This window comes from Myxocyprinus asiaticus, chromosome 28 (genome assembly GCF_019703515.2).
Source record: "Myxocyprinus asiaticus isolate MX2 ecotype Aquarium Trade chromosome 28, UBuf_Myxa_2, whole genome shotgun sequence".
Lineage (NCBI taxonomy): Eukaryota > Metazoa > Chordata > Actinopteri > Cypriniformes > Catostomidae > Myxocyprinus > Myxocyprinus asiaticus.
This window is the reverse complement of record NC_059371.1, coordinates 29,095,253-29,115,223: the sequence shown is the minus strand read 5'-3', so window position 1 is coordinate 29,115,223 and position 19,971 is coordinate 29,095,253. Positions and strand designations below refer to the sequence as shown.

At 36.8% G+C, this 19,971-nt stretch overlaps 1 protein-coding gene across 2 annotated transcripts; it reads right to left on the bottom strand.

Annotated features, from left to right (window-relative positions):
- Positions 1–146: 146 nt before the first annotated feature.
- On the bottom strand, positions 147–16,102 carry LOC127419453 (CDK5 and ABL1 enzyme substrate 2-like). 2 transcript variants are annotated; one of them, XM_051660839.1, is made up of 9 exons: positions 15,585–16,102; positions 12,517–12,609; positions 9,806–9,883; positions 7,989–8,085; positions 7,575–7,743; positions 5,949–6,046; positions 5,446–5,552; positions 3,392–3,596; positions 147–2,929 (listed from the first exon to the last, which is right to left on the bottom strand). In XM_051660839.1, the coding sequence occupies exons 1-9, from the start codon at positions 16,100–16,102 to the stop codon at positions 2,789–2,791; spliced, it is 1,506 nt and encodes a 501-aa protein (XP_051516799.1). In that variant the 3' UTR covers positions 147–2,788. The 2 variants fall into 2 exon arrangements, with proteins under 2 accessions (XP_051516799.1, XP_051516800.1); XM_051660840.1 differs by lacking the exon at positions 9,806–9,883.
- Between the last annotated feature and the right edge of the window lie 3,869 nt (positions 16,103–19,971).

Genomic DNA, 19,971 nt, shown 5'->3' with positions numbered 1-19,971 from the left:
GGTGCCGCTAGTGGCACAGAAATGACAAACTACACCTTTAATCAGGAGTTTTCTTTGTGTTGTGAAAGCCTTCTCTAAATAGACTTCCATCAACATGTAAGTGACTTTTTGGTGTAAAAATTCATGACACAAATCTCACAGAAACCTGAACAATTAAAAACATTTTTATAAATGTAAATTTCGAAGAAAAAATGACAAAATCACAGCATCTGCACAGAACAAAAGACAGAACCCTGTGAACAGTTATGTGCAAACCAACACATCAGTCTATGACATACTGTTACAATAGGAAATTGCACTTACAAAAAAATTGAGTAATCTCATGCAGAATTTCACAGGATTCCCTCACAGTGCTTCTACCATTTTAGATCTTCAAAAGCTTTCATGACAATATCACAGGGGTAAATGTTTTTCCCAACACATCACATAGTTCAAACCAAAATCCATATTAAGTTAAGTAAGATTGCCAAAGTGTGTGATTACCCACTATTAAAAAAGATTAAAGAGGTTGACATGTGGAAAATAGTATGGCAGCATAACCGTAGACAAATGTAATAGAAAAGGCACTTCTTCACATTCTTCAGTGTGAAGATTTATACCAAGGAGGAATAATGAAGTGTGATTACCCATAAATTCAATTATCCTCTCGCAACTGATAATTTGTCTCAAATATCTGAAATGTGACCAAATCTAAATCCCAGAGGCAAAGGAGAAAAACAACATACAGAATCAGATCCATCACATTAAATAGACCACCACTAGATGGTAGTTGTGCGCTTCAGCCGCTCAAAAAATAAACAGGCAAATTAGTCAAAATGTATAATCAAATGCTGCTGCTGAAAATCAAATGTAAAAATAAATGTTGCATCGTGATTGAGTGGTAATGCTCCAAACTGTGATACTGTCCACATTCTCAAAGTAAACATAGGCCACTCCTATGGTATTTAAACATTTCTAAAGGATTGCAGAATATCAGAGAAAAAGATAAGACAACATTGTATGAAAACTAACCAGAAAGATTTATACAGGTTAGCTCATATTCAACACTGCACAACACAAATACATGGTTCACTGTCATGGAGGAGATCCTCTGTGACCAAACAGCTGAATATACATGTGGAGTTATTTGTAAAATCTACTGCTTGCAACATGTTGTTTAATCCACTTTGCACATAAGATAAATATATATAGGACACAGTAGGACTGTACAAATTAAATAAAATTTCATTACTGTAATTGTCACAGCTGTGCATTAAAGAAAGTAATACACCTTATAATCATAAAACGTTCAAGACATTCATAAACACTTGCATCTGTAATAGACAACTCGTCAACAATTCAGTTTGACAAACAGCTAAAAATTGCACGCACACTTTAAAGGTGCACTCAGTGATTTTTCCTTATTAAAAAGGTTTTACTCCTAAAGAAATGAACTGCAATTTGGAAACATGCATTTAATCTTGATGACTCACACAAGATGAGGACTCCAGTCAAATCAGTAACCTTATAAAAGCCGTTTTATTCTACATGGAGAGAGTCCCCTCTTGGGGGCTGACATGATGAGATCACATGACCAGCTGAATACTACTTACTTAATCACTGTTACTGCCCTGTAAATAGACACTTCACAAAATTAATCATGGCTGACAGTGAACAGTGGTCTTCTACAATGGCATACTGTAGATAAATGATAACTACTGCATTTGAATGATGCTGCATCCACACCGCTAGGTGTAACTATAAGTCCAAGACAAAAACAAAAACGAACTTGGTGCACCTTTAAAGGAAAAAAAATTCTTTTTTTTTTTTACATTCAACAGTACATAAAAAAATGTGATGTATCTCCTTAACATCAGTCCACTTTAATCCACTCATTCCACTGTAAAATCACAGTCTACAATTGGCAAATATCAAATGACTGGAAAAAACAAAAGTACTACTAGAGGAGCACAATTAATGTGCCTGTTAAATGTCATCTCTAACATAGAGTGCCTGGCTGGATACGCATCGGAATGCCACAAAATAAAAAAATAAAAATAAATAATAATAATAATAATATAAAGCACTCCTGGCCATGTGAAGAGTCATAAAAAAAAACATAACATTCAATGTCCAGTGTTATGATTTGTAATAAAACTAATGTCATCCATAAATAAAATATTGCATAAATAAAAGTAAATGTATCAATAAAAAGCTTAAAAACATATTTGATAAACTAAAGTTGACAAATGTTTGCTGTATTAAAAAAATTACACAGGGAAGAAACTTAAAGGGATAGCTCACAAAAAAAAGAAAAAAAAAACATCTGTCACCATTTACTCATCATCATGTTGTTCTAAACCCATATGACTTACTTTCTTCCCTGAAACACAAAAGGAGATGTTAGGCAGAATGTTTTTTTTTTTTTTATACTAAGAAAGTGAATGGTGACTGAAGTTAACATTCTGCCTAACATCTCCTTTTGTGTTACACAGAAGAAAGTAAGTCAGATTTGGAACAAAATGAGGGTAAGTAAATGACAGAATCGTAGCTTTTGGGTGAATTATCCCTTTAAATCAGTGCTTGAAGTAAGCCTCTCTCAAAACACCTTTATGCTTTATACAGTCAGTTTCATGAAGTAAACAAACGAGTGAAGATAGGAGTGCTGAGACCACTAGACATAGCAGTGAGAAACTCCACTGATCTGGAATTTGTTGAATTGATAAATACAAAAAACCTTCCAGAACCACCTTAGACCAGAATTACATGTCTGCGCACTAAGGGCACCTCTTGTTTAGACCAACTCTACTTAGACCTGCTGTACCAGTCTGCGATAGTGAGGCATGACCTTGCTGTCGGGGAGGTAGAGTGCCATCTCCAAGGCAACCAGAACAGTGAACTCTAAGGAAATCAACTCTTTGCAGTTTATTCGGAAACGCTCCTCCAACCTCTGCTCAGGGTCAGGTAGAATGAAAAACAGAAAGAACAGAGAGAAAATCAGTACATAAATCACATTAAAAGATGTAAGCCTAAGAAGACATAAATAGATATGTTTTGTAGTCTGTCCAGATTAGTTAATCCATTAAGCAGACAATTATCAGACATGATCAAGTTATGTTATTCGACATATGAATCAGAATATGGTCACCCTAAAAGTTTACCCTTTCAAAAAATGTGTTGTGGCAGTGGTGGTGTAAATTAAGACATTTTGAAATAACTTTATCATGGTATGGAATGTTATATTTATGCACCATGGTATTTAAATATTACTCCAAGGTACTTCAAAGAATACTATACTACTATCATAGTACATCTAAAAAAATATGGTACTGTCAAGGTAAAAATATTCAATGTATAGTATGTGCTATACATTAACATCCAAAATATTTCAAATCAAACACGCCCCACTTACATCAATCAATTGCTTGACTTCTTGTTTCTTGAGGTCACTGCTAATCTTGGCAGCCAGTAAAACACAGGCAGAAGACACCAGCTTTCTGTTGTGCTTGTTCAGTCGACCCTGCAGAACCAGCTTCTCAAAGTAAACATAGGCCATTGCTATGGTAACCGGCTGTAGACCACACTCCTCACTCACTGATCGCATCTCCCTTTTCAAACTGTGATGCATGTTAAATAGTCAGGGCAGAATGAGAGATTTTGTAAAGTATGTGTGTGTGTGTATATAAATATATACAGTACTGTGCAAAAGTTTTAGGCACTTAAGATGTTTCACAAAAACATTTGTCATAAGATGATTATTTATATCTTCAGCTTTAGTGTGTCAATAGGAAAAATTCATTTTAGACTCCCAAACATTACTTTTGCAAGTAGAAAAGATTAGAACAGAAGAACAGGGAGCCCTGCAACAGATGTCATGGCCCCCACTGAACATCGTGTCAGTCTGAGATTACATAAAGAGACAGAAGCAATTGAGACTATATAGATAGAAGAACTGTGGCAAATTCTCCAAGAAGCTTAGAACATCCTATCTGCCAACAACCAAGAAAAATTGTGTCCAGGTGTACCTAGGAGAATTGGTGCTGTTTTAAAGGCAAAGGTGGTCACACCAAATATTGATGTAGCTTTTTTTTTTTTTTTTAAGTTTACTGGACTTTGTATGATGTTAATTGATAAATGAAAACTATTTAAGTCATTATTTTTGAAGACATCCTCACTATGCAAAATTTTTCACAAGTGCCTGAAACTTTTGCACAGTACTGTATATATAAACACTTTACAATAAGGTTCCATTCGTTAATACATTGGACCAGTTTACCCAAAAATGAAAATTTCCTGATCATTTACTCACCCTCATGCCATCCCAGATGTGTGACTTACTTTCTTCTGTAGAACACAAATGAAGATTTTTAGAAGAATATTTCAGCTCTATGTCCATACAATGCAAGTGAATGGTGACCAGAAATTTGAAGCTACAAAAATGACATTAAGGCAGCATGAAAGTAATCCATACAACTCTATTGGTAAAATCCATGTCTTCAGAAGTGATTTGATACGGCTCAGCGGTTAAGGCTCTGGGTTACTGATCAGAAGGTCAGGGGTTCAAGCCCCAGCACTGCCAAGATGCCACTGTTGGGCCCTTGAGCAAGGCCCTTGACCCTATCTGCTCCAGGGGCGCTGTAACATGGCTGACCCTGCACTCTGACCCCAGCTTAGCTGGGATATGTGAAAAAAAAAAGAATTTCACTGTATATGTGCAAATGTATAATGTGTGATAAATAAATACAATTATTAATTATTATTATTTTTAAGTCCTTTTTTTAACTATAAATCTCCAACTTTTACCATCCCCAACCAGTAGGTGGCGATATGCACGAGGAATGCAAATCGCCAAAAAACAAAAGAAGAATGTGGAAGTGAATGTAGAGATTTATAGAAATAAAAGACTTAAATATTGATCTGTTTCTTACCCACACCTATTATATCACTTCTGACTACATGGATTTAACCTATGGATTACTTTTATGCTGCCTTTATTTGCTTTTTGAAGCTTCAAAGTTTTGGTTACTGTTTACTTACATTGCGAGGACCTAAAGAGCTGAGATAGTCTTAAAAAAAATCTTCGTTTGTGTTCTGCAGAAAAAAGAAAGTCATACACATCTTGGATGGCCTGAGTGTGAGTTCGAGATAGGAGAATTTTCATTTTTGGGTAAACTATCCCTTTAAGTACAGCAAACTTACAATGAACAATATATTTTTTTTTATAGCATTTATTAATCTCTGTTAATGTTAGATAATAAAAATACAACTGTTAATTGTTAGTTCATAGTGCATCAACTAATTTTAACATATCTTAACAGATCTTTTAATTTAAAAAAATATATTTTTATATGTTGAATTGAACAATAACCAAGATTAAAAGAAATAAAATTGTTCAATGTTAGTTCATGTTAACTAATGATATATAAGACACATTTAATATTATACATGTATATAATATGACTTTACCTTCTAATCTTGCTGAGGGTCAGCTTTATGTAGGGAAACTTCTCCTTGAATGTCTCGTTCATGTCTTTCTTCAAATCAGATGGTTTCACATATTCAATAACCGTTGTCTGGAGGAGACAAGGACACTTTTATTGCAGATGTCATAAAAGAATGTATTACTTCTTTTTATGGTGACTAAAATACATTCAGGCACATTGGGGCTGCAAGCATTTAACTTGCTTTGTTTACTTTAACCCCGAAAGTCTAGTCAGCTGTGATTTATGATACAAGATATCATGCTTCTTGCCTTTAGCTGTTAGACCATCATATGACATGCTGATGGGATCTGATGCGATCTGATGCAGGTCATACGTTGAGTTCAAAGATTACCGAATGAGTTCAGAAACACTGTCATATCACTATATGCTGTAATGCTAAGCAGATGTCCTTCCTATGCATTTTTATGTGCATCAGGTTAGAGTTTAGGAACTACATGGTTTAAACAGTTTAATTGGGAAGCTTACCACATAGGACGCAAAGATTAAGACCCGTTTGTGCTTCCCACAAGGCCACTGGGGGTCACTGAGTAAGTTGGGGTCATAGTCTGACAGCTCATCCACACCTATAAATAGAGTTACACACAATATTAAGCATACATACACTGGCGGCCAAATGTTTGGAATAATGTACAGATTTTACTGTTTCGGAAGGAAACTGGTAATTTAATTCACCAAAGTGACATTCAACTTATCACAAAGTATAGTCAGGACATTACTGATGTAAAAAACAACACCATCACTATTTGAAAAAAGTCATTTTTGATCAAATCTAGACAGACCCCATTTCCAGCAGCCATCACTCCAACACCTTATCCTTGAGTAATCATGCTAAATTGCTAATTGGTACTAGAAAATCACTTGTCATTATATCAAACACAGCTGAAAGCTAATTGGTTCATTAAATGAAGCTTAACATTGTCCTTGTGTTTGTTTTGAGTTGCCACAGTATGCAATAGACTGGCATGTCGAGGTCAATATTAGGTCAAAAATGGCAAAAAAGAAACCGCTTTTCTAGAAACTCGTCAGTCAATCATTGTTTTGAGGAATGAAGGCTATACAATGCTTGAAATTGCCAAAATACTGAAGATTTCATACAAAAGGTGTACACTACATTCTTCAAAGACAAAGAGCAACTGGCCCTAACAAGAACAGAAAGAGATGTGGAAGGCCAGATGTACAACTTAACAAGAGGATAAGTACATCAGAGTCTCTAGTTTGAGAAATACACGCCTCACATGTCCTCAGCTGACAGCTTCATTGAATTCTACCCGCTCAACACCAGTTTCATGTACAACAGTAAAGAGAAGACTCAGGGGTGCAGGCCTTATGGGAAGAATTGCAAAGAAAAAGACACTTTTGAAACAGAAAAACAAAAAGAAAAGGTTAGAGTGGGCAAAGAAACACAGACATAGGACAACAGATAATTGGAAAAGAGTGTTATGGATCTTAACCCCATTGAGCTTTTGTGGGATCAGCTAGACTGTAAGGTGTGTGAGAAATGCCTGACAAGACAGCCACATCTATGGCAAGTGCTACAGGAAGCGTGGGGTGAAATGTCACCTGAGTATCTGGATAAACTGACAGCTAGAATGCCAAGGATCTGCAAAGCTGTCATTGCTGCACGTGGAGGATATTTTTGATGAGAACTCTTTGTAGTTTACGTAGTTCTGAATTTTTTTTCAAATTGTAATAGTCATTTTTCACATGATTAATGTCCTGACTATACATTGTGATCAGGAATGTCACTTTGGTGAATAAAAGTACCAATTCCTTTTGCATAAGACCAAAATCTGTACATTATTACAAACATTTGGCTGCCAGTGTATACATCAAGAGTAGCTTGCCAGATATATAAATACACACATAAACTGATATTTCGCATGCACAGTATTAGTAGTTTCTGATAAAGCATGGCGCTAGGAATGCCACATGGTTCAATTCTGAGGGAAAACACACTGATAAAATGTATAGCTTAAATGCACTCTGTATAAATGTAAAAATGTTGATACTTTTTCAAATGTAACAAATGCTGTAATAAGTAGATAAGGTGAATCTAAGGTGTGTCTTGGATTCTGAGACTAGGAAACACACCGGTGTCTTGCCCAGCAGTGCTGTTTATACGGGAAGGGGTGAAGTTCTTCTGGGCGTTGATGCGATTTCGAAACATAGGGGTCTGGGCTGTACTGAGATCAGGTGGGCCACTGCTCTTCTGCCTGACCAAGGCATTGGTTGGGAGTAGGAAGCGGGCATATGATACTGTCTGCAACACACAAACATCGACAACACTAGTCAGACACAGAAACAGGGCCACCAGTGTAAACACAAACATATACATTGCGAAAACACACACCCAGTGACATACTACTGTGTGTTTCACAATCATGCTTTAAAAACAGATAATCATGATAACATATACCACCATGAAAAACAAACTAATGTTACTAAGGTACATACACTGTAAACACAACTTTTGCTCTGTCTTCTCTGAGGAAGATTTCATCTTACCTTTCCAAAGTCCACCTCCACTCCCTCCAGCCCAGGGACCATATCTACTCCCCCACCAGAAGAGTGCCTCTGTCTCTGGGCTTCTAGTTTTGAGTCACTGCAGTAGGTAGATAAATTATTAAATCAAAATTGTATAAAATTTTGCTCCGCTTACACAGTCTCTCCAATTCAGATCTTGAGATAAAGACTCCTCTGTCTTGTTGCTCTTTGCCTGATGTAAATGTCACCCAAGAAGTCTATTAATACACCAATATCAAGCTGCAGTAGACTGTCTGTGGACTTGTTTGTGAATGAGCCATTACATTAAAGCTTAGAATGACAGAACCAGTCTTAGTGCAGACAGACACAAAAATACATTTGGTGTGAACGACCCATTTTTCAATTGTTTTTCTATGTAATCCTGCACTAGATGAACGTCTTTCACAACAGTTTTTAGTCGCTGTGTCAGGTTAAAAAGAATGTCAACTTTTAAAAGCGCATCTTGAGACACGCTTGTTCTGTTCTATCCATCTTTTTCCTGATGGTGTTCCACAATTCAAAATGGAAGCATGTCTTTGTTTTGATTTTAAATGAATGAACGTTACACACTTAAATAGCGCTTTTCTAACAGTACACTCCAATCAATGTGACGGTAGCGATAGTGCGCCCGTACGCTCACCACACACCAGCTATTGATGAGAGAGTGATAGAGCCAATTCATGGTTGGGGATTATTAGGAGGCCATGATTGATAAGGACAAATGGGAGAAATTTGGCCAGTACTTTTGACAGTTCCTCACATGAGTGGGTAGATGAATTTAAAGCAATGGCCCGAGGTTAGTTATGTTGATATCATTAACTTCTTCGAGTTGTTATGACAGCCAACAACTGCACAAATTGAGCCTGAACTAATTTTTACTTCAACAAACACCTGAAATGGTTGATGTTCTCCATCAAGATCGCTCGTTTCGGTAGTTTTCACTTTGCTTCTTATGGAGACCGGGACCAGAAAACAGTCCAGCGGCAATCAGAATCATCATGGCACCACCTAGTGCACTGTGTCTAGCTTTTTTTTTTAAGCACGAGGACACAATCGGTTACAGGACGTGTTGCTGCGTTCAAAAACAGCTAGATGCAGCACTGCAGAATGAACCAAAATGCAGGTATCAAGTCACGTTTTCAAAAGTTGAACTGCTTTTAACTTGACACACCATCATAAAAACGTGACGCTCATCACAACACTGAAAAAACAGCAAGAAAAACTGCAACTGTCAAAGTTTGCAAAGTCGCAAATATGCGCCCATTTAGTGCAGGTTAACAAAGAAAAACTATTTTAAATGGTGCAGACAGACACAAAAATATGTCCTGTGTGAACAGCCTCTTACAGTGTTTGTCATAAAAGAACATTGACTAAAAATAAAGATTATTTATCCTTATGCCTATTAATAATGACATTGTCCTGTGAATGACAGGTGGACAAACCACTGTAATCTTTGGACTAGTATCTCAAAATCTCATTACAATGTCAAATCACTCACTAGGAAGCCCGCACAAAGCTGGATGATGGATTACACATATAATTTATGTACAGATATAAAGCAGAACTAAAGCTTATATTAAACACATTGTGAGGTGAACTAAAGCCCAAGATAATCAGCCCAAGTTTGCTCACTGGAAATCCAGCTTTGTGAAACAGCCCCTTAAATGCATTTACCATTCAAAATTCTCTAATCTTTAGATATTTAATAGTCCAAGCTCAATACTGAACATTTGATTTGTCCATCCATTTTGTATGGATTTGCATGATTGAATGTTTGGCTGACTGTGGTGGCTCTGTACCTGATGTGGTAGCTCTCTCCATAGGGCAATACAGAGAAAGCAGCACACAGAGATCGCTTGGCACAGATCAGCACAATCCTGCAGGACACAGATGAAAAGTGCTCACAGAATAGACAACAGTCAGGTGCTGAATCACACACCTTAAAGGAATAATTCACCCAAAAAATAAAATGATCTCTTCATTCACTCACCCTCATGCCATCCCAGATGCATATGACTTTCCTTTTTCTGCTGAACACAAACAAAGATATTTGGAAGAATATTTCAGCTCTGCAGGTTCATATAATGCAAGTGAATGGGTGCCAAAATCTTGAAGCTCCAAAAAGCACTTATAGCCATCATAAAAGTAATCCATACAACTCCAGTGGATTAAGTAATGTCTTCTGAAACGAAACTCTAGGTGTAAGAAATAGATCAATATTTTAAAATATTTTTTACTAAAAATGTTTGCTTCCGGCCAGCTGTGGTATGCATGTTCACGAGGGTGGAGTTCAAACTGTCTTTTGCATGATGCAAGCGTGTTGGCGTGGTCTGAAATAGGCAGGGGAAAAATGTTCACTGCACACTCTCAATAATTTGAGTACCTCAAAATTTGAGTCAGCGAGCAGCCATGGCATCAGTCACTCAGGATCATTGATAGGGAGTCTTTCCACTTGCGATGATGCCCATGGACATATTCATTTTTCAGTAGGTTGAGGCATCCAGGATAAGCACACAATAGCACCATTTTGAAAAAGAAACCGATACAAATAGAAATCCATTCACTTTCCAACGTGCTTGCGTCACGTGAGAGACTGTGTGACCTTGACCCTCGTGAACATGCATACCACAGCTGGCCGGAAACGAGAATTTTTTAGTAAAAATATGTTTTAAATATTGATTTATTTCTTACACACACCTAGTGTTTTGCTTCAGAAGACATTAATCAATCAACTGGAGTTATATGGATTACTTTTATGATGGCCATATGTGCTTTTGCAACTTTCTATGGACCTACAGAGCTGAGATATTCTTCCAGAAATCTTCGTTTGTGTTCTGCTGAAGAAAGAAAGTCATACACATATGGGATGGCATGAGGGTGAGTAAATGATGAGAATTTTCATGTTTTGGTGAACTGTTCCTTTAGCATCAAACCAGCACATATGGGTCACAACAGCATGCACACCAAAACAAAAAGCAAATGAGAGATCTTATGTCATTGGGATGAAGTTTGTGACGAGATGACCAGCCAAAAGTCAATCCATTTGGATCCTTCAGAAACAGTTATTACTTATGGTACATTATAAAACAGTTTGTTCCACTACACTAATTTGATTGGACAAGCAGCATTTCTAAGAGTGATATTTCACACTACATCATTGGAATGCTTCACTGTTTGTGTTCACTACATAGAACTCCAACTATGGGTCCTGCTTTGGCTTCTTTTGGCACTATTTTTGTTGGCTCAGCAAAAATAAACAAAATATCTGGTCATATTGAATCTGAAATGTCAATTCCTCGCTATTAACTTCCTTGCTATTAACAACATCGCACTTACATTCATGCTTTTATACTGAATATCAACATGGTGCTTGTGAGATATCGTGTGATACCTTGCATGTGTGATATTGCTAATATGGGCCATTAGAATTTCCTAATATTGTCAATTAAAATCAGCGTATAGCTTTCTAATCAAAATATTTAATAATAGATTGGTCTTCCGTGAATGGCCTGACTGCAAGTCCAAAATGTGATTACAATGAACCCTGTCACAATTCCAGGGGGTTGAATGACAGCAGCTTGTGACACAGGTTGTGGTCAATGGGGTCGAAGGACACACATTACACACTGCTGATGACATGAGGCTGGGAGCTAATGTGAATGTGAGTCATTTCAGGGTGGATGATGTTAGTTGAAGGCAGGAGGTAAAACTGTGTTTTGCCTGATAGAGAAGATCATATCGGGGAAAAATACTTGACTGATAAAGGGTACAAAAGTAAAAAACACAAAGACAAGGACAGCCGATTGTGTTTGTAGAACACAATAAGGAGAACACAGTGTGTAGAGATTACTGGAGGAGGAAACTAAATGGGTTAGAGGGAGAAAGAAAAGAAATCAAGGAAGACGATGAGCACTTTTATAAGTGTTTATCTTATATAAGAGAGTTGCATTACATTTTAATGGCTTTGCAAAGGTGCAGTTCTATTTCCAGAAGATGCCACTGCTATTTAAGGTTCCATTCAAGACTGATTTAATCCAACCCAGTTGTTCTCTAAGTAGGCAGCCACATCTATCCCCCTTTCGTCTGTCTGAGAAGCTAAGCGAGTTAGCCCTGCAAGTACTTATGCCAGATATTAAGTTAGCGAAAGAACCACAGAGTCTGTCTGAAGCTGCAGATTTTCACTTAGTGAGAAGCACACTGCAGTTTTATAACAAAGAACCTTAGTGCTTGAGGAAACGGTCCAGCATCAACAATCCAAGCATCCGTTATGTGTATTCACCTTATTTGACTCGTGCCCAATACACTTCTCAGAATTAGCATGGATCTTCTATTACTGTCTGAATGCCTTTGTCAAAATTTGCTGATAAGAACATCTAAGCACCCTAACATTGATCATGAACATACAGACTGTTCATCAAATAAACCTAACAGATGTAGGCCCTACTCAGGGAGGTTCTCCTACTCAGGGAGGGAGCAAAGATTCCTTATCCATATCACACCCACGGCTCACCTGCTACTTCGCGTATCATACTGTCTCATGTTCTTGATGAAGTGCACCTTCTTGGAAACTTTTGGCCCTGGGGATTCAGACAGGTTACGTGTCCTGAAACAAAACCATAATAACAAATAAAGAGGTAAATAGATCGTTGTCATGAAATAGCCTACTTGATATGTCCTGTGGTGTGACATGCTATACTTAATCTAAAACTATTTTAAACAGAATTGGGTTATTTTTCTTTCTTTTATTTTGTTTTTATTATATTGGTTTTGGACTACATTGAATATTTAACTTAAATAATTTTTTTTTGTCACACCACAGGACCATTTAATGAACTAGAATGCAAAATGGTGATTAAAATGGTGAAAACTTAACGTAAAAACAGATAAAAAAAAATAAAAAAAATGAATATTTCAGAGAAAAAAAAAAGGTGTACAAAATGTATATATATAAAAAATTACATAACATTTTTTTTATTGTTTCTAAGGAATACTGATAAATTTCAAATTAATTGAAAATGTTCCTCTTTAGGTTTATACATGTAATATTACTCTAAAAATATACACTGTCAACTTAATACAAAGTAAATCTTATTTTCATACGACTCCAGTGGTTAAATCCATGTCTTCAGAAGAGATATGATAGGTGTGGGTGAGAAACAGATCAATATTTGAGTTGTTTTTTTACTATAAATTCTCCTACCTGCCCAGGTAAAGGATGGGCAATGATGAGGCAGGAACTGGCTGAACAGTCAACGTAAAGTTTAATGGTAAAACTCAATGTAAAACAACATAACACATAAGGACACGCAGACACACATGCAGCGTGGCCGCATGCGTCTCTCTCTCGAACTGGCATCTCCGGCTCCACTTTATCTTGCACTCCCGCTGATCAGCCGATTCAGCGCCGGCCGTGCACACTCACGGCCCGGCCACGCCCTCCTCCTCGTCACAGTGGCGATATGCATAAAGAATGTGAATCACCAAAACAAAAGAAAAATAACTAATACTGATTGTTTCTCACCCACATCTATAATATCACTTCTGAAGACATGGATTAAACCACTGAAGTCTTACTGATTATTTTATGCTGCCTTTATGTGCTTTTTGGAGTTTAAAAGTTATTGTCCTGCATTGAATGGACCAACAGAGCTGAGATATTTTTCTAAAAATGTTCATTTGTGTTCTGGGATGGCATGAGGGTGAGAAAATTATGAGAGAATTTTTATTTTTGGTGGCACACTATTCTTAAGCTGCTGTCAGCTATTGTATGTCACTTATCCTCTAGAATATATGGACTCTCTTGTTTGGAGTAATGGATTAAACTAAAAATCCAGGGCTAAGTCTAAATCATTATGGCCCTTGACTATAAATTAAGGCTTAAAAGTCACCAGCTCAACATCAGTCCATCAACAGATCTTACATAAAGAGATAATAGGGTGAGGGGAACAGATGAAAGAGATAAAAAGAGAAAGAAAGTCAAAGACAAGCAACAAAGAAGACAAACAGAAAATTGTGTACATATGTTCTGAAATGAGATAATTAGGACCGCTTCACATGAGCAACATCACCTACAGGAAAAACAAAGCTTGCTGTGAATGGTTGACAACCTTAAGGGTATAAGTTTAGTTAGACTGACTCAGCAGTGTATTTATTAAAACTGCTGTCAGTTATCTGTTATGACAACAGTGATATATCTTATCAGGCAAATCTTCTGGCTACCTCAATGGGTCTTCCCTAATCACATCACAAGTTGCCAGTTTTCATAGTTAAAAACACAATGACTGTTGACTTTTATAGTCAAATGAATAAGGCAAATAGGATAGACAGCTAACTCATTACAGAACAGATACCTGTCAAACATTTACATTAATTTTTATTTACTAAATTTATTTATACTGTTATATACTCTAGACTGCTTTGCCTATGTCTTTTCATTTGTATTAAAGTGATAATGTAGATACATGTAGAGCCATCTATCCTTCCTCTATCTGCTCATCTTAAAGGGATAGTTCCCCCAAAAATGAAAATTCTCTCATCATTTTCTCACCCTCATGCCATCCCAGATGTGTTTGACTTTCTTTCCTCTGCTGAAGATTTCTGCTGGAGATTTCTAGAAGAATATCTCAGCTCTGTAGGTCCATACTATGCAAGCCAACAGGGTTTAAAACTCAGAAGCTCAAAAAAGCATATAAAGGCAGCATAAAAGAAATCCTTATGACTCAAGTGGTTAAATCCATGTCTCCAGAAATAAGATAAGTATGGGTGAAAACAGATCAATATTTAAGTCCTTTTTTACTATTAATCTCCACTTTCACGTTTGCATTCTTCTTGTGTTGTTGGTGATTCCCATTCTTCGTGCATATCGCCACCTATTGGGCAGGGAGGATAATTTATAGTAAAAAAGGACTATTGATTACTTTTATGTTGCCTTTATGTGCTTTGGGAGCTTTAAAATTTTGGTCCCCATTCACTTGCATTGTGAGGACCTACAGAGCTGAAATACTCTTCTAAAAATCTTTCAAAACAAAAAATAAAGTCATACACATCTGGGATGGCATGAGGGTGAAAAAAAATTATGAATTTTCATTTTGGGGTGAACTATCCCTTTAACATGTTTCAACAATGTCACATATTTCAAATATTTGCTGTAATCTTTTTGTTTGCAAAACAACACCTTTCTTCAAATATGAAAAAGAAAGTTGCATTTAAAAAAAGGCGGAAGTTGGTCATTCCACTTACATATTTATGTTTTTCCCTTAAATTTTACCATGCACGGTTTATAATAATTCTTCAAAGTCAAAAATAGAATGCAAACATTTGGAACAACGATATCAGCCACAGTTAGGATAAACATATGAGCTATAATAGTCAAGAAAATACCAATAAGAATGAATTGCGGTAGGTAACCGCTGTACAAAGGAAGACTGCATCATGCATGCATTAAAATATTTACTACGCACTTGTTATGAATGGGAGTAATTTATGCACAAAATCCCATCCAGGGAGTAAATGTGTCATCTCATTGTTTGGCAACCTGCGTGACGTTACTAAATTACGGCCTACCGTGTAATAACTCACCTTTGTCGGGGATCAGGCACGGGGTTAGAGCCCGGAAACTGGCAGGGCGATTTGCTGGATCCTAAAAGGGGATTCAACGGTCCAGATGTCGGTGAAAGCGGGGGTCCCTGGACTGACAAAGGATCTGCTCTTCCATCCTCCGTGAAAACGTCGCTACTCCCTATATTAAATTGTACAGGAGCTGGACATGTGTTAGTCCTCGGTAATGGGGTAGCAGCCCCCCCGCTGATGGAGGATGACACTTGGGTGAAGGTTCCGTAGCTGCTGGTTGTCGACAGAGGGGGACCCGTCACCGCTGACGCACCGACATCCACACACCGGTTCTCGGCTTCCCTGGGGCCAACGGTTCCACTGCTTAGATTGAAAACCGGTCGTCCGTCCAAAGATATGTTGGTAAGAAACAACAGGGCCGCTTGTCTCCTATGGGAGTCCCGGCTTTTTCGCAGGTGTTCTTTGTGTGGTTTGGCTGAATTATTAGTCCTTGTACAACCACGAGTACCGCAGGCTGCGGCCGCCATTCTACTGAGAAAAAGCTAAAAGCAGACGGGGCTATCCGACCAGCGGAGGAGTTGACCACGCCCACTGTTACGTTATTGGCTAAGATTCCTGAAAGATGCATATTAATGAATTGCTACGCAAGCGGATTGGACGAAAGGCTTTAGTTCATAAATTTGTACAATCATTTTGAGAAAATAATATGAGGTAATGGAGATAAAGGAAATCTGTTGTTTTTTACGCTAAATAATTAAATAACTTTTAAAGAGGGATTTAAAAAAAATTACCAGTTCAAATCAGAATCAGAATCAGCTTTATTGCCAAGTATGCTTACACATACAAGGAATTTGTCTTGGTGACAGGAGCTTCCAGTGTACAACAATACAAAAACAATACAAAAACAGCAGCAAGACATAGATAATAATAAAAAATTAAAAAATAGTTATACACATACGTACACACACACACACACAGACACACACACACACACACACACACATACATACACACATACACATACGTAGTGCAATCTAATACAAATCTGTTATCTGTTATGTACAGTGCAAATGTTTTTTGTTTTTTAGTTTTTTGTTGTTGTTTTTTTTCCAGAGGAATGAAATGGCAGAAGAGGTTGGATGTGTTGGATAAATATAAAATATAAAATGCATGTTAACTATGTAGATATGGATTATTCATAAATTTCATTAGAATCTCTACACTGGTGGCCAAAAGTCTGGAATAATGTACAGATTTTGCTCTTATGGAAAGAAAGAAGATTTGGTACTTTTATTCACCAAAGTGGCATTCAACTGATCACAATATATAGACAGGACATTAATAACATGGAAAATTACAATTACAATTTGAAAAAAATTTGCAGATTTTCTTAAACTACTTCAAAGTGTTCACATCAAAAAATCCTCCACGTGCAGCAATGACAGCTTTGCAGATCCTTGGCATTCTAGCTGTCAGTTTATCCAGATACTCAGGTGACATTTCACCCCACGCTTCCTGTAGCACTTGCCATAGATGTGGCTGTCTTGTCGGGCACTTCTCACACACCTTACAGTCTAGCTGATCCCACAAAAGCTCAATGTGGTTAAGATCCATAACACTCTTTTCCAATTATCTGCTGTCCAATGACTGTTTCTTTGCCCACTCTAACCTTTTCTTTTTGTTTTTCTGTTTCAAAAGTGTCTTTTTCTTTGCAATTCTTCCCATAAGGCCTGCACCCCCGAGTCTTCTCTTTACTGTTGTACATGAAACTGGTGTTGAGCGGGTAGAATTCAATGAAGCTGTCAGCTGAGGACATGTGAGGTGTCTATTTCTCAAACTAGAGACTCTGATGTACTTATCCTCTTGTTTAGTTGTACATCTTGCCTTTCACTTCTCTTTCTGTCCTTGTTAGAGCCAGTTGTCCTTTGTCTTTGAAGACTGTAGTATACACCTTTGTATGAAATCTTCAGTTTTTTGGCAGTTTCAAGCATTGTATAGCCTTCATTCCTCAAAACAATGATTGACTGATGAGTTTCTAGAGAAAGCTGTTTCTTTTTTGCCATTTTTGCAATAATATTGACCTTAAGACATGCCAGTCTATTGCATACTGTGGCAACTCAAAAACAAACACAAAGACAATGTTAAGCTTCATTTAACGAACCAAATAGCTTTCAGCAGTGTTTGATATAATGGTAAGTGATTTTCTAGTACCAAATTAGCAATTTAGCATGATTACTCAAGGACAAGGTTAAGGAGTGATGGCTGCTGGAAATGGGGCCTGTCGTGATTTGATCAAAAATGACTTTTTTCAAATAGTGATGGTGTTGTTTTTTACATCAGTAATGACCTGACTATACTTTATGTTCAGTTGAATGCCACTTTGGTGAATTGAAGTACCAATTTCCTTCCGAAACAGCAAAATCTGTACATTATTCCAAACATTTGGCTGCCAGAATATGTCCTCAAATAACAACATAGGTGGCTAAGATGTGTTTGAGAAAGTGTTTTTAAGCTAAATTTCAGTTATTCTTTTTATATTTATATTTCAACTTTTATTTTGCTCCGTACAGGAACTAATTATAGACTAAATTTCTTGACTGTGTCATAGATCCAGTGCAAGCATGAATTTCTATTATCTCAAGTTGTATCATCACTGTAATGTTTGACATAACAGTGCGCTCTCTATGCTCCTGTTCAACATGATGCTTTAAATTAAATTATTATGTTGGTCAGCATAAGCCTTTCTAAGCTTTAAGTTTTAGCACAAGTGTCTTATATCTGTGGTTCACTCTGTTATGTAAATATTCAATAGGCTATGACATCTGAAACAGCTTTTGGGATAATAAAAGAGGATAAAGAAAGAGAAGCGGAAAAGGGGAGAGAAAGCAATTTTCGGATTCTGTGGTTTGATCAAATGTTAGACAGAAGGAGCCATAACCAAAAGGTCTTGATAGTCATGCAATAGTATTTCACAGAATTGCATGCAAATCTATACTTAACCCTTGTGTTCTGTTCGTTTCGGGTGCATTCTCATACTGTTTGGGGTCAAATTTGACCCCAGACAATAATGTGTAATTTTTTACCCTACTCATGTAATTTTTTCAAACAAATGCAATATTACTCACTTTATTAATTTATGAACTATGGAATTGTGCAGTTATTTGGGGGATATATGGTAATTTTGACCTTATTTGCCTCAAAATTTCTAAACCACCATTTTTGCTACACCATGTTGCTACACCTTGTTTATGTTAGATTCTCTTCAGTGAAGTTCTACAATACTCAGTTTCATTCATGGAGAAAAAAAATAAAATATTTGTCATGCTTTGGGGCATATTGCTGCCATCTGCTGGAAAACAATTTTTATTTCAATTAAAATGACATGAAATTACAACTATAACCAGTAGATGGCTGCAGAGGTCCACTCATTTGCCTGGTTGTAACAAACTGATTTCTTTTTAGATCTTATCACAAATTATGCATTTGGATATATATTTGGACATTCAAAAATCACTATTTTTGTCAAATTCTAGCATTTTTTGTTGAGTTTTTGAGGTGTTTTGAAGTGTCAGATTATGATTACTGGCCATGGTTTTACAAAGAGGAGACTTTGTTACCTATCATTTATTTCAAACATCACAATTCAACTCAATAACTCAACAAAAAGTCAACAAAACCAACAGCAATAAACAGAAATTATCAGGAGTGAACAGTGATAATTCGTTTTGTGTACAAACAATACTTTTTGCAGTGGCAAACTTGGGATTTTTTCAAGCATAAAAATTCTGAAAATTCAGTGAATTGAACAGCAATAACGAGTAACAACAAATATATTATTCATAAAAAACAACCAATAAAGGGTAAAGAACAGTATAAAACAGTGAAGAATGATACTAATTATCATCATAAACTATAGTCTTGTTTATGAATCCACGCACACATGGCAGAAGGTTGTGAAAACGTGTGTGTGTGTTCTCCACAGTGGATGTGTTGTGGTCTCACCACTTCATTTCTGTGTGTGTTCTGCATTGTGGCTGATTTTATTTGACAAATTATATAAAAATGCTCTATGTTATAGTGTCACCTATTCATTCCTGTGTATGATTGTGTGTGTTTGTGTGTGTGTGTGTGTGTGTGTGTGTGTGTGTGATAGAGAGAGAGAGAGAGAGAGAGAGAGAGAGAGCGAGAGAGAGAGAGAGAGAGAGAGAGAGAGAGAGCGAGCATGTGCGTTCCGCATTGTGGATATGTTATAGTATCACCCCTTCATTTATGTGCATGTGTGTTCTGCATTGTGGCTGATTTATTGATTTTATTTGATAAAAAATGCTCGGTTTTATCATCTCCGCCATTCGTTTCCTATGTGGGATCAAATTTGACCCTGAACAGTAAGAGTGTG

Excerpts from the sequence above, each read along its gene's own strand:
- LOC127419453 (XM_051660839.1), bottom strand. The coding sequence starts at position 16,102 with ATGGCGGCCGCAGCCTGCGGTACTCGTGGTTGTACAAGGACTAATAAT. Across the intron at positions 7,744-7,988 it reads TGGAGGTGGACTTTGGAAAG|ACAGTATCATATGCCCGCTT; the intron begins GTAAGATGAAAT and ends TGTGTGTTGCAG. Across the intron at positions 3,597-5,445 it reads ACCCTCAGCAAGATTAGAAG|TTTGAAAAGGGAGATGCGAT; the intron begins GTAAAGTCATAT and ends CATGCATCACAG.